The sequence below is a fragment of the Pristiophorus japonicus genome, chromosome 17 (genome assembly GCF_044704955.1).
Source record: "Pristiophorus japonicus isolate sPriJap1 chromosome 17, sPriJap1.hap1, whole genome shotgun sequence".
In the NCBI taxonomy this organism is placed as follows: Eukaryota; Metazoa; Chordata; class Chondrichthyes; family Pristiophoridae; genus Pristiophorus; species Pristiophorus japonicus.
In genome coordinates, this window is record NC_091993.1 from 81,954,313 (window position 1) to 81,969,196 (window position 14,884).

The window sequence follows — 14,884 nt, forward strand, 5'->3', positions numbered from 1 at the left end:
CGCCTGCCGGTGAAGCTGCCGAACCTACCAAATATCGCAGCCGCGGCACCAAGGGGGTGTGGCATGCGTGATGACATCACCACGTGGGTGGCAGTAGAGCACGCAGTGGTACCTCTTGGCGCCGCCCCCACCGCCCAACTAAATTTCTCGCGAGGAACCTGGCTTGCTGCGACGGTAAGTCCTTAGCTGCCCATTAGCCGCCCCTTTCCTGCGCTAATGGCTGGTGTTACAAACCAAATTTCGACTCCTCACAAAGCACTTTTTGCAATGATGCGATTGCGTCACAAAGGCAAAAATCTGATAACTCCATTGTAAACATCCTTACCCAGTACTTGCAGTATCTCAGTGAGTCACAAAAGGAAGATAAAATGGGGGAGATTCTGGAACAAGGACTGGGAACAGGGCAGGGGCCTGGAAGAAAAATATATATAAACGATTAGAAAAGAGGAAAAAATGTACACAGGAAGATTTGTTTAAAACATTAATTGAGATTAGTACAAGCAATGCTGTATCATTATTAGGAATTGCAATATCTGCGTCAACAGCTTGGAATCCAGGCCCAGCTGGTTCCCTTGTTTACTGACCTTTGACCCAGGAAGTCAGAAGTATTTTTTAATCCCTTTCTGTTGTACAGTGTTAAATTTATAACTGTGCAGAGGAACAAATATTGGAAGCTTCTCTATCATGTTTGACTGACTTTTACATTTCTTTTCTAGAGGACTATGAGCAGCTTGTCGAAGACATTGTCCGAGATGGTAGATTATATGCTTCAGAAAACCATCAAGAAATTTTAAAGGTAAGTGATTTAATTATTTGAAGTGACTGTATGTGACCCACAAAACGGTCATCATCATCATCATCATAGGCAGTCCCTTGGGATCGAGGAAGACTTGCTTCAAGTCTTAGCATGAGTTCTTAGGTGGCTGTACAGTCCAATACAAGAATCACAGTCTCTGTCACGGGTGGGACAGATAGTCGTTGAGGGAAAGGGTAGGCAGGGAGCCTCGTTTACCGCACGCTCCTTCCGCTGCCTGCACTTGATTTCTGCATGCTCTTGGCGACGATACTCGAGGAACTCAGCGCCCTCCCAAGTGCACTTCTCATCTGTTGCATCGAGTGTTGGGGCATAAGCAGTGATGACTGTGGCGCACTGGTTCTGGGATAGGGTAAGTCGAAGCAACATGAGGCGTTCGTTAGTCCCGCAGGGGGAGTCTTTGAGGGGGTCGACCAGCTCGTTTTTGATGGCGAAGTCAACTTCGTGGTGGCGGCGTTCTGCCTCTGGTTTCCTTTTCCAGAAGGTGGTGTAGCCTCCACCTTGTTCCTTGAACTGGCCTTCCCCTGCCCGCCAGGTCTCGCTTAGAGATGCGATGTCGATATCAAAGCGTCTAAGTTCCTGGGCAATTATGGCGGTGCGGCATTCCGGTCTGTCGCTGTTGGGGTTGTCCATGAGGGTCCTGACGTCCCAGTCCCGAACTTTATGTTGGAGGAGTGGAAGATGCCTGTGTGTGATTTCCTATAACGTGGGGTGATCGTTGCACGCTGGCACTCGACGTGACCTGGACCTCCTGGCTGGACCTCCTGCAGCAGCTGGACGACTTGACGCGACCTGGACCTCCCGGCTGGACCTCCTGCGGTGACTGGACCTGGCTAACCAGGCCTTCACCTCCTCCCCCTGGACCTCTCCTTCCCTACTGAAGGCCTGGCCTCCTCTCCTCCTCCAGCACGTGGTGAATACAATGGCTGTGATCCCCCTGCCCCCCCATTCTGAACCCCAGTGCACTGCTGGCCCCCCCAATGCCTGCCCCCAAACAAACCTTGGACCACCCACCACCAAGGACGCTACCCAGCACCAAGCCTGCGGCCAACGCCTCGCCGTAGGCAATTAGGCCCATATAGCAGTGCCTGGTCTCCAGTCGTCCTGGACCCTCTTGCCACTGGACCAAGACCTCGCTCAGCTAAGCCCATGTGGTAGCCGCTGCCCACAGTGATGGACGTCGGGGTAGCAGCTCCCTAGGGAGCTCCCCTGCTAAACAGCTCCTCGGCCCTCAACCTCCCCCCTCCCACTGTCTAAACATCCCCAAGCCCCAGACTTAGTCCTAATATACCCCAATAGGGGGTCCTAAAGACAAATCCCCACTCTAACCCCAACCCCGCGAATCCCAAAAGTTCGGGCCTACCTCGGGCCTTCCGCCACACCGTACATCGGCGACTCCCGGCTGGACCTCCTGCAGCAACTCTACGTGACTTGGGCCTCCCGGCTGGACCTCCTGCAGCGGCTGGACAACTTGACGCGACCTGGACCTCCCGGCTGGACCTCCACAAAACGGTATCAATACAGTTACACACGTACTGGAAACACTGGCTGTGTAACTGACAGTGAGATCTTACTAAACTTAGTAGATCTTCCATATTGTTATACCTGGTAAGTCACTCAAGCTTGTCTCTGTTGTCTTCCTGTTACTATATGTCTCTCTATCTCTCTTCCTGCTTCTATCTTTTCCCTTCCCCCAATTCGTCCTCCTTTTTTCTCTTGGGTGGGAAGTGATGGTGTGGTATGGTGAGGAAAAGAGCCATCAATCACTGCATCAATCCTATCTTTCAATCTCTTTCTCCTCCCATCTCCCATCCCCTCCCTCCCTCCCAACCCCTCTCCATGATCCTCTCTCCTCATCTCTTCACCTGTTTCTCCCGCCCTCCCCTTTATCTCCCCCATCTCTCTCCCTCCTTTTCTCTCCCCTTTCACTCTCCCCCTCGTTCCCCTTTCTCTCTCCCCTTCGCTCTCCCTTCCTTCCTCGGTTCCCCAGTACTGTCTTTTACTCCCCTTCCTCCATTCCTTCTGGGGGCCAGCAGCTCAGCATCGTTGGAGGGAGAATAGTGGCAGTATTTCCATGGCTGACATTCGGTGCGTTTGGTAGTGCCGAGTTTTTGCATGCCACTGGGTCATGGTTGAGGAACTTAAGCTGTGAGCAGCCCATCACAGTTGTCTTGCGGATTGTTGGATGGAGATCAGGAACAGTTAACAACAAACCTTAGGCTGCGGGCGAAGTGTGTTGGGTTAGTGACATGGGGAGAAGCTTCAGCAAGATTTAATTGGTGTTGATGGAATTAAAGGGATAGAAATTGGCCAGCCCTGCGCCCATTTTTACAGCGATAGTTCGCCTTTTTTGATGGAAAAAGGTGTTCACCTAAATTGGCCAAAGTTGTGCACCGGCGGTTTTGAAATACCGCTGAAAAGCGGACCGCCGACGTGCAAGACGAAAAAAAGCGATATCGCTTTAAATTGCCCATTCGGCACACCTGTATTCTGGGGTGAAAAATAACATCCGAGAAAAGCCTGCGTTGCAGCCTCAGAGAGCAGTAAGTATGAAGACCTGCAAAAAAGGTAAGTTAAAGTTTTTATTTTTTAATTCTTTTTCAGCAATTCGCTAGGTAAGTGTATTGTGAATGTTTTGTGATTTCTTTTTTGTTTTTTGCAATTTCTTTTGTGTGTTTTCCCCTCTCCCTGGGCTTGTCTTTTTAGCAATAATCGGCCTTGAGCTAAAATTGGCGAGTTCCACCACAAATCCTCATTCAACACTGATTTTTACCATCGGGCACATTTTTTTGCCAATTTTAGGCCTTATAAAAAATAGTGGTATTTTTGGCGGAAAAATGCCAAAAAATACCGTTATCAAGAAAAGACCAATTTCTAGCCCAAATAGTTTATTATGAGGTTCATAAATAGTTTTTTTGGCCAGGATAGAAGTATGTTTGAGACAGTGTAAAAAAAACTAGTCCCCTTTACCAAGACGTCTACCATGCTTCATCAAATAGATTGGTACAGCACCCTCCAGTGACAAGTGTTAGGAATTACATTGACGGTTCAAGAAAAGGACTTCATAACAGTTGATTGTCACATAATATTAGGTGGAATTCTGCTTAAGTTATTCAGTCATGTAACGTGATGCTCAGCACCAACTACAAGCACATTACCAGTTGGGTTCAACCTGACCTATCCATTTAAGGTGACTGCTCAGTTACTTTCTGTGGGGAAGTAAGCTAGTCAAATCCAAGTAATAAAATAAGAAATATTAGAAATAGGAGCAGGGTAGGCCATACGGCCCCTCAAGCCTGCTGTGCCATTCAATAGATCATGGCTGATCTCCTACCCCAACTCTATTTTCCCGCCATATCCCCATATCCCTTGATTCCTTTAATGTCCAAAAATATATCTATCTCACTCTTGAATATACTCAACGACTGAGCATTCACAGCCCTTTGGGTATAGAATTCCAAAGATTCACAACCCTTTGAGTGAAGAAATTTCTCTTCATCTTAGTCCTAAATGGTCAACCCTTTATCCTGAGACTGTGACCCCTGGTTCTAGACACTCTAGCCAGGGAAAACAACTTCTCAGCACCTACCCTGTCAAGCCTTCTAAGAATTTTACACAATTCAATGAGATCACCTTGCATTCTTCTAAACTCCAGAGAATAAAGGCCCATTTTACTCAATCTCTCTTCATAGGACAACCCTCTCATCCCAGGAATCAATCTAGTGAACCTTTGTTGTTCCTCACCACGGCCCCCAACCCCCTACCCTACCATCCTAAGCCAAATATGTATTTCCTTAGGTAAGGAGACCAAAACTGTGTACAGTACTCCCAAGAGTGGTCTCACCAACGCCATATATAATTGCAGCAAGACTTCCTAACTCCTGTACTCCAACCCTCTTGCAATAAAGGCTGACAGACCATTGCTTGCTGTACTTGCATGTTAATTTTCTGTGATTCATGTACAAGGACACCCAAATCCCTCTGAATACCAATATTTACTAGTCTCTATAAAATATTCTGCCTTTCTATTCTTCCTGCCAAGGTGAATGATTTCACATAATAAACTGCTTCTCAACTCCTCTGTGGTCAATAAGAAGTAAATTATAGCTGCTTGTAAATGTCTAGCTTCAGATTAGAAGAACCCAGCATGAAATGACTGTCTGTCTATCTTTTTTAAGCCTATTTTGCATGAGTAACGAAGTGTGATATTTTGAAGTGTGGTATCTGGAGAGTGATAAGGCATGTAATAGATTTGAGTCTTGCATAATGTGTGTATAATATTAAACACAGAGTGATATAACAATGTGATTTTTTTAAAAATCTTGCAGGACAAGAAGCTGATTAAAGCTCTCTTTGATGTACTGGCACATCCACAAAATTACTTCAAGTACACAGCACAGGAGTCCAATGAGATGCTACCGAGATCTTTTATCAAACTGCTTCGCTCCAAAGTTTCCAGCTTTCTAAGGCCCTACAAATAGCTTGACAGGACAAAGGCAATAAAATGACCGACTGAATTTTATTTTTACAGCTTTGTAACCGTAATATTTCACTATGCTGACTTTTTTTGTGGCTTTCTTCAAAAGGATCCCAGTTCATACTTCACTGTACGTTATTTATAGCTCTCAGTCCATCATAACGAAGACTGTTCATTCCTTATATTTATGTGTACGCTGGTATATATGACTGCTGGGAGCGCATCCAAAGCCTGCTCCGTATGCAAGCATACTTTATGCACTAGGACTTTCTGTCTGCATTGTGTGTTTTTTTTCCCTGTATAAGAAAAGAAAGTGCAATGATTTCTTTCTCCTGTTGGATGTTTGAATGGAAGTTTTTTTCTATAGAAAGACGACAATATTTATATCTGCAAGGAAGCCTTTTCCGTCTCCACTGCAGTGTAACTTGACACCACCCGCAAATCACATCATCATGAGAAGTGACAGAATTGCAATATTGCGCATTAATAATTTTGGAATTTATTTGCACTTGAGAATTGTATTTGAACATGTACAAAAGTTTGGATTTTGTATTGTCATTTTTTTTTAATTGAATTGAGATATTCACAGTTTGTGTTGTTTTTTTTTCTTTTTTTAAATGCTAGTTTGTCCCAATTTCTTCTGATGCTCAGGCTTGTATCAAACAGTACAACTGGGACACAACCATTTGTTTAACACAAAGGGGCTTAAGAATCTCCAAGAATTTTGAATTACAAGTATAGTTATGATGCAAACACTCGCTCTTTCGGCCCCACCTTGGGCTGGCGGACGATATATTATCATTTTTAGTGCAATTTTGATCATTTTTTTCCAATATATGAAATATAGTTCATGTTTTTCAGACAATTTATTTGTTCACCTCATCGTCTATATTGAGGTGCAGGTGGGTATTGGGGACACTACAATACAAAACTTAATTTCAAAATCCTGAAATAAAACATGTATCATGCATTAAAAATAGTGCATATAATGCATCCTCAGTAAATGTGTAAATGTTTATAGTTATTGAAAGAAATGCATTTTAATGTGTAAAACAGAAGGCCACAATGTAAAATAATCAATCAGTAGAGGCTCCATAATGGGAGCGCAGTAGAGGGCCTTCATTACATTAGAATATTAGCAGTACTGTTAAGTAAGTATCCAGGACCACTGAGAGGAGACATATGGTGAAGGACATATGTCCTGGGCCCAATAGTGCAGGGGCCCAGCATGTATGACATGTATATATCCCATGGTGAGGAAGGCAAATCTGGCATTGTTTTTGAAAGCATCAAGTAGTATTTTTAATTCTCCAAATTTGCTTTTTCCTCACCAATAACTACAATTTGAATTTTAGCCAAAGGTGTAGATTCCTAATGAGGAGCAAAATGTGACCTTTAATCTGGGCAAGGTGCTAGTTGCTGAGGGAGTCACAGCACAACACAACAAATCTTATGGAGCAAAAAGGCAGGGAAGGAAAACAAAGGTTTTTATGCGGGGGGGGGGGGTAGTTTTTTGTGGGCCGACAATTCTGCAGTTGGAATAAGGGAGACAGTTTTGGGAAGCTAGATCCAGCAAGCTGACACGCCAATGTCAGTTTCCTGTAATCTGACCTAGACAACTGCTAACCGTAAACTGCACCTGGTGTTATTTGGAAGCCGGCAAACTGCTTTGTTTTTAGCTTGAACAAAGCTGGAAAGTAATCTGCCCCAAGCTTATTGATCAATTGGATTTTCCAGCCTACTGGAGATGGGGAATTAGATTGCTTTGTCCCTGAAGACTTCTTTTCTGTAACTTCATTTCCCAAGTAGTTGCCAAATTGGATTCTTCAATGATTAAAGTTTTGTATCTGAATAATGGTCTTGCTTTAGTTACCTTCATCCCTGGAGTTTAGCGAACATCTTCTCCCCCCGCCCCACCACCCTGCCTACTAACCAATTAGAGTCAATTAGGTAAAACATTAGATTTGTTAATTTTAAATAAATCTGAACCAAAAAAAAATCTAAATTACTGCATAGCACAAGCTAAATGTAATTTGATATTCAAATTACAAGAAAAACCCTTCAAAATACACGTGTAGAATTATTAATCCTTGAACAAATTTTATATTAATTGCCATTTTGTTAAACCTAAAACCTGAGTTGCAGTAAAGCTGACTGATTCTGCAAACATTGCTACCAGGAAATCATTCTGCTGTCCTGAAAAACAGTTTTTTTTAAATTGCTTCCTTTTGACATTAAAAATATTTTAATTTTGCCATTGGCGAAATATGAACACTCAATGTGCTCATATCAAATTCTCTCTTGCTATTTTAATGAGGTATTAAGAAATTAAGATTAACAGTAATTTCTACTTTTTAATGTCTACACAATCTCCATTAATATGTATTCTACATTTCTCTTCGATTACAGGTCTAAATTAGAAAACGAATTCTATTAAATTCTATAAGAACGTTTTAGTTTGCCATTTGTGATCAGGGAGCAACTTCATGTTGTGGTCTGATGCCCTGTGGGAATTGAATTGAGTCGCTGAAATGGACCCAAAATAGCCATTGGAAACAGAGAATGAGAAAGTCAAACTTTCAACCAGTTTATTTGGGTCGGATTAGAACACAGGTGCCCAAAGTTAAAGGACAGTGTATCTTACTGTACTGAGCCACTGACTGGAGTGTCAAATACTTCATTCTATTGTAGTGATTCAACATTTCTTTTACTTCATCGTGACTGGTGTAGCTTATGTTTGCACAAGGATATGAATAATACTATACCACTATAAAGCAGATGTTTTATAAGGATAGTAACTATTAGCGGGGTTCTGTATATTTTTCTGTTACGTTGTAGTGATTTTCGAATACACTAAAACCATGTTTAATTTGTAAAGTTCATTCTATAGTGAGCCCAGCTGTTGTTCCAAATCTAGAATGAACTTTGTTTATTTAAACACTGCAGGAGGCAATGTGGAAGCTCCACTCTTCCGCTGCAAGTTTTAGGCCGACGTGACTTCAGCATCCTGAGAGGGTTAATGGCATCTCAGCATCGCTCTTAAACTTCTGTCCTTTTGTTTGCTTGGCAACACAGATGCAAACAAGAAGGGTGTCAAGTGTGACAGTCGTCACCGTTGCCTTGGCATCCATCCACAAACGCAGCAACTGGAAGTTCAGTACCTGTCTGTGCCAGCAGAGCTGGCCCACTGCGGGCACAGCGTGTGTGGAGAGCTGCAGACTGTCTGAATTTGTACCAAACAGTCCAGATTTTGAAATGGGGTGTGTGAAAAGTTCCAAAATGTAAACTGGAAAAGTCTGATTTGTAAAATAGAAGTCTTTTCCATTATATCTTACAATGTAAAAACATTAGTTTTAAGATTACTAATGTTTTCTACTAAATTCCATCTGCGGCATAGCAAACATTAAAACTCGAGCCGCCATCTTAGCACCCGCGCCCACCCCCCGCCCCGCATTCCTATTCTGTTCTCTGTCTGGCTTTAGACTTTACAAAAGACGGCAATGCTAAGAGTAAGTGATAGGGAGGAGGGAGCATCTAGGAACGGTTTCTGCTTTCCTATCTGTAAACCATGCTGCTTCATTCTATCCTGGACAGAAGTGTAAAAGGGACTTTTTTTAAGTATTTGATTTCAAGGCACTTAGGGGGGAAATTTAACTACTGCTTGCTTCAAATGGCTCTGTAAATGAAAAGGAAAAACACAAATGTTAGGCTGTTGGTGACAACCGGACTGCAGTGGGTCAAGTGCACATATTGTTTGAGCAGGAAGTGGCTATTTCTCATTGTGATCATTACTTCCAGTATCTGATGTGTGTACAAGTACGGTTCACACAGTGTAAATGGTAACACTTACATATGCATCAGAGATATATCAATGCCATCTTTTCTGTTACACCCATAATTTTCATACCATCAGCTCAAGGAGCACTCCTGATGGGTTGGTGGGTAAATCCACCATGTGGTGGTACTGAGCCATCCGACCAGAAGCTCGAGTTCACCCCCAGTCTACACTGAGTTCGCTGATTACAGCTGGGCCAGAAACTGAGGGTGGACAAATCAGCCCCTGGACTGGTCCCTGCTGGGGAGTCTGCGTGTTGGGTGAGGACATAGTTGGGCTCAGTGATGCCGTAACAGCCAAATAGCCTGATGCATTTATTGCCCGGGCTTACCAGAGGTTTGCTGTTAGTCGTTGGAAATGTACCCCAGCAGGAGGCAAGAAAATTGGATTCTTTTTAAAAAATGAGTTCCCTTGGCATGTTGGATAAATAGTGTAGGTGCTGCATTTATAGGAGCTGACACTGAAACCTACACAGGTTATACACTGCCAGCTGTGAGAGTCGTTGCCCTTTACGCTGTGTGGACTGTAACTTCTCCAGGAGATCCAAAGTTGCATTTTGTAATACTTTGAATAAAAGTAGTTTTATAAATGTACTCTTTTTTAAAAAAAAAAGCAGTGTTAAAAATTACAAAAGATTTTGTTTCTGTTTCATGTTGGCACAATAAAAATTCCATTACTCAAATTACTTAACAAATGATGGTTGAGTGAGAGCAGGTTGAGTTTTACTGATACTCTGAAACTTGGAACTGAGTAGTATCCATATTTGAATCTAGTCCTTGTGTATTGGGACGCAGGTCACTGCATAGAGTTATAGTTTGCCTGACCTCCATCACACATCATCATCAGCAACAAAGAAATGACACTTTCAATATGTATGAGTATTCTGTTGATGATACAATACCTGATTCCAGGGGTTGGAATTTCCTGTAGGGGTGTAATCAGGAAGTTACTCTCGAAATTATGCCCATTTTGGCACCCATTTTGCCGATGTCTATTTACACCCAAATTTCCTGCAATTCTCATTAGTATATTCCAGAACATAAAAAATGGACATAAATCAATCGGTGGTCTGAGGAAAGTGCTAGACTTGCCCCATATATTTCTTTTTTAAGTATAAAAATGAAAAGTTTCAAGCGATCTAACTATCACTCATGCACATCAGCCACAGCATGTTTTAGAACATGCAATAAAGAAAAAAAGACTTGGATTTATATAGCGCCTTTCACGACCACCGGACATCTCAAAGCGCTTTGCAGCCAATGAAGTGCTTTTTGGAGTGTAGTCACTGTTGTAATATGGGAAACGCGGCAGTCAATTTGTGCACAGCAAGCTCCCACAAACAGCAATGTGATATTGACTAGATAATCCGTTTTTGTTATGCTGATTAAGGGATAAATATTGGCCAGGACACCAAGGATAACTCCCCTGCTCTTCTTCAAAATAGTACCATAGGATCTTTTACGTCCACATGAGAGTGCAGACTGGACCTGAGTTTAACGTCTCGTCTGAAAGACGGCACCTCTGACAGTGCAACGCTCTGCACAAATATTGAAATTGTGGAAGTACTTCAATTTTTTTTATGCAACTTATATTGATGCCATAAAAATGCATTCAAAGAAACAGAAAATACAGAGCAGGTCTCAGTGAGCATAATGCTTTTTAATTGCTTAAAACAATCACAATAAAACTCCAGAAAAATAATTTTGTTTTCTGCTGCATCTAACACTCACTTAGTTTTAACCCCGTTTTGAAGCAGCGTAATTGCATGTACATGTACAGTGCTTTAGCCTGGGGACGCAGACGTTATATTGAGCCAAGATGGGTTCAGACGCAGGGTTTGATAGACGGTCAGGAAAGAGCGAGGAAATTTGAGTGTAGCATAATTACATGCGTAAAACACTTGAGCTCAAGTTTTATCGATCTTTTGTGCCAGGTACTTGCTTTATGACCTAATTACAAGTGCCTCTGTGCGCAAATAAGCAGGAAATTTCACCCCCCTAAATATTTTAACAATCTCACTATCTGTCTAATCTTTTTGAATGTGATTAAAAGAGATATAACATAATTTAGCTTAGTTTGCTGAAATAACAAAGCCAATCATACCTTGCTCGAATACTACACTCTTGAAATAGTTGGACCATGTAAAATAAGATTTTGTGACTAAAGGTTGCCTACAATTATTTTTTCTTCAAGCTCCTTAAAGTCTTAAATTGTATCACCACCTATGGATGGGCAATAAATGTCAGCTTTGCCAGCAACACCCATAACTTGAGAATGAATAATAAATGTTGACAGGTGAAGGAAATCCTGCATCAATAGAGTGCTAGAACCTCTGGAGCCCATGGCTGCAATGAAGCATAGTATCACACTGATTTCTTCATAAAGAGGCTGCAATAAATGACCCCTGCAGTCAAAGCTTCGAAGGGAACGTTTGTAGGAATAGAGACGAGAATAGAAAATGAAAGATAGGATTGTCATTGACTCAGGGAATCCCTGGCCCAAGACCGCCCTAAGTGAGGAAGAGCATCCGGGAGAACATTGAGCATCTAGAGTCTAGTCACCAGGAGCATGCAGAAAATAAATGCAGACAGCGGAAGGTGCATGTGGCAAACCAGACTCCCTGCCACCTTTTCCTTCAACCACTGTCTGTCCCCACCTGTGACAGACTGTCATTCCCATATTGGACTGTACAGTCACCTGAGAACTCACTTTTAAAGTGGAAGAAAGTCTTCCTCGATTTTGAGGGGCTGCCTATGGATGAATAAATGATAGTACCTCTGCATCAGAGGGTCACAAGTTCATTTCCCACTCCAGAACTTGGAGCACATAATCTCAGCTGATACTTAAATGCAGTAATGAAGGAGTGCTATCTTTTGGACGAAACATTAAACCGAGGCCTATCTACCTGTTCAGGTGGATGTAAAAGATCGCATGGTACTATTTGAAGAAGTGCAGGGGAGTTCTCCAGTGTCTCGCTAATATATATCCCTGAACCAATACTATTAAACATAGGTTAACTGATCATTCATCTCACTTACTGTTTGTGGGGTGCTGCTGTGCATTCAGTAGCTGCACATTTGCCATTGGCTGTAAAGTGCATTTGGAAACACTGGGGATGTAAAAAGTGCTACATAAATGCAAGTTCTTTCTTTAGGATCTTGGTGAGTGAAAGCTAAAAAGTGTTAGTGGAAAAGCCGCGTAAGCAGGACAAGGTCATTGCTTCCTTGGTTTAAAAAATGAAAATAAATCGAAGAAACAACATTTGTATTGTGGGTCTGCTGGTGAACACTGAAGTAAATGATACCTTGCAGTCCAATCACACCTCCGTCAGGTGCTCAGGTTAGATAGGCTGTGCTCCTAATAGCTTCACTTTCCTGATCAGATCAGTATCTCCATTTGGGAATGGTCAGATTGTTCCATTATTCAGGAGAAATAAATAATTCCAAAAGTTAGAGAGACAAATGTGCTAATAAGACAGGCCTGTTTGAAAGTCTGGTTTTGCACTAACGTTTGGGCCCAATTGCTGATTACCATAATTGGAACTTGCCGAGGTGCTGAAACAGACACCGACAGGTTTACCACTCAAGTGCTGATTAGAGGCAATTTTCATGGAGCAGTATATGTGGGCACCACGCACGCATTTCTACTGAAGGTGTGGAGTACACTGGCTGACACACAGCAGCAGATTTCAGGATGGCTCAGGGACCGAGCACACAGTGTGCGAACACGGCACTGGAGGTCCTGGTAGAGGAGGGATGTCCTGTACCTGCAGGGAGGGTGAAGGTGGCCACCTCACCCTCCTGCAGCAGCCAATGCTGCTCTGCCTGGCCTCATGTCCTCCTCCCAATTCTCCTGCAGACCAAGGGGGATCCCTAGCAAGATGCTCATGACCAAGCGCTATCTTTCTCCTGGTGCTACTTATAAGATAGAGTAGCACAACACTTACTCTTTTTTTAGGTAAAGACCTCAGAGGATGTTGATAGAACGTTGGTGAAGTCGTATCAGACTGTCCCAGAAAGCATCCCGGTGCGTTTCAAAGGTCCTCTTTATACCTCAAGCAGCAAGTGAACAGTAAAAGGTGATATGCCTTTAAGTAGCGCTGGAAATCCTCAGCAACTTGTTTTCTCACAATCAACTGGTCGACGTTAGGAGAGGGCGTTAGGTCAAGCGCTACGCACCAAAATGCCATGGAGCCTCGTTAATGAGAGCTAGCAGGCAATTTAAGTGGCAATTGCCTCTTGACAATCATCCGGGCAGCCGTTCCAAGCCTTTGCTTCTTGCACTAAAGGTGGTTTTATAGGGGGCACTTGTAAAATATATGGTTTTAATGCCCCCCCCAAAAAAATCACAAAAAAAAACAAAAAACATTTAAAAAAAAAATAAAAGTGTCTGGAGTGTCCCCCAGATCTAATGTTTATTTTGTTTCCCCCCCCCAAAAGAGTTGCACTAAAGGTGGGCTAAACCAGCATTTCAGCTCAAGACTTCATCTTGGCCACCTCGAAGGCACTTTAGCGCCTAAAGGAGCCGACAAAAATTGCCCCCAAAGACACTTTGAACTGAAATAGAATTGAAGACAACTAACAGCAGAAGAGAAAATGTACTTCAGTCGAAGAAAAGTGGGCAGCTAGTTCACTCCACAAAGCTCTAGTCAATTAAGTTTTGGATCATGATCACCAGCAGGCATTGTTTTTTTTTGATTAAGCGAAGAGCTTCTAGATAGAGAATTTATCAATCAGCATACTTTATCAAATTGATTGAGGCCATGTCCCACTTCATTGTGGAAGGCTTTTCTGCTCACCCAATTTCCAGCTTCATCTGCAACCTGTCAGACTGGGTGTGGGGGAAGGCAAGGCAAATCCCACTTGATTCAAAGTTAAGTAAGGGCTCCTTGTTGAAATTAAAAATTGACAATTCATTCCAGTCAGACCTGTCAAGAAAGCAGACAAATGTTCCATGTAACATAATGGTGATTGTGCTGCTGGAACCATGGAAATGTCATTTGTAAAATGTCAAGACATAAATTGTGGAAGTATAGGTGTAGATTGGTGTTAGTCAGTGGCGTTCTGTCAAGGGTCTGAAATTCTAGTGGTCAAAGTTCATGTATATCTGCTTGGTGCACTTGTATTAGATGTCTGTAAATGTATGCACTATTTTACTCAAGGGCCTCTTAGCAATGCTGCACCATGGAATGGTGGGTTGCAGCTCTTCACACAGCGAGCTGCTAGTTTCAATTACACCAATTGGAACAAACCCTGCTTCCTAATAGCAGTCCTTTGTCTCTTTTGTGCTGGAAAGTAAGAAGAGTGGGAACTACACCGGATTCCAGCTCAGTCAACATCCCACAGCTGGGCAGGCCATGCAGATAGTTCCAGAGATGCATTGAAACTGCAGCTCTGCTGAAGACAAGAAAAGGGATACGACTATGCTAAATATATGGCAGGCTAAATTAGGTCATGTAGTGCCTATTTTTCTTAAAGCTCTATGTGGCCACATAAGACTCAAAACTAGAGCCCGAGATGCGGACGCACTCTTCCGACGAGAAGCGCACAGGACGCCATCTTGGTAAACTTGAAGACAGCTTGAAGACAGCAAGATGATAATGCAAATGAGAGTGCAACACTGATTTGAAGCCACTGCTGCCATTTTCCAATTCCCCATTCCAACCAATGCCTTGTCTTAACCTCGCGCACAGCTGAACACAACAATTAACGGAATCAAGGACCAGCAATATTTAAAGGGATCATGAAGTACTCCACGG

The 14,884-nt window shown here is 42.8% G+C and overlaps 1 protein-coding gene and 2 long non-coding RNA genes across 3 annotated transcripts in view; 1 reads left to right on the plus strand and 2 right to left on the minus strand.

Moving 5' to 3' along the window:
- Positions 1-5,837, plus strand: part of LOC139227823 (signal peptide, CUB and EGF-like domain-containing protein 3) — a 454,761-nt gene extending 448,924 nt beyond the window's left edge. Inside the window, exons 21-22 of the mRNA XM_070858892.1 lie at positions 717-796; positions 5,143-5,837. Coding sequence (XP_070714993.1) covers positions 717-796; positions 5,143-5,295 — 233 coding nt within the window. The 3' untranslated portion in view covers positions 5,296-5,837. The remainder of the gene's footprint in view (positions 1-716; positions 797-5,142) is intronic.
- Positions 5,315-14,884, minus strand: part of LOC139227825 (uncharacterized) — a 36,911-nt gene continuing 27,341 nt past the window's right edge. Inside the window, exon 2 of the long non-coding RNA XR_011587478.1 lies at positions 5,315-5,587. This is a non-coding gene — a long non-coding RNA (uncharacterized lncRNA). The remainder of the gene's footprint in view (positions 5,588-14,884) is intronic.
- The window catches only part of LOC139227824 (uncharacterized), a 33,228-nt gene continuing 27,091 nt past the window's right edge, over positions 8,748-14,884 (minus strand). Inside the window, exons 3-4 of the long non-coding RNA XR_011587477.1 lie at positions 13,925-14,053; positions 8,748-8,967 (exon numbers count right to left, since the gene is read on the minus strand). This is a non-coding gene — a long non-coding RNA (uncharacterized lncRNA). The remainder of the gene's footprint in view (positions 8,968-13,924; positions 14,054-14,884) is intronic.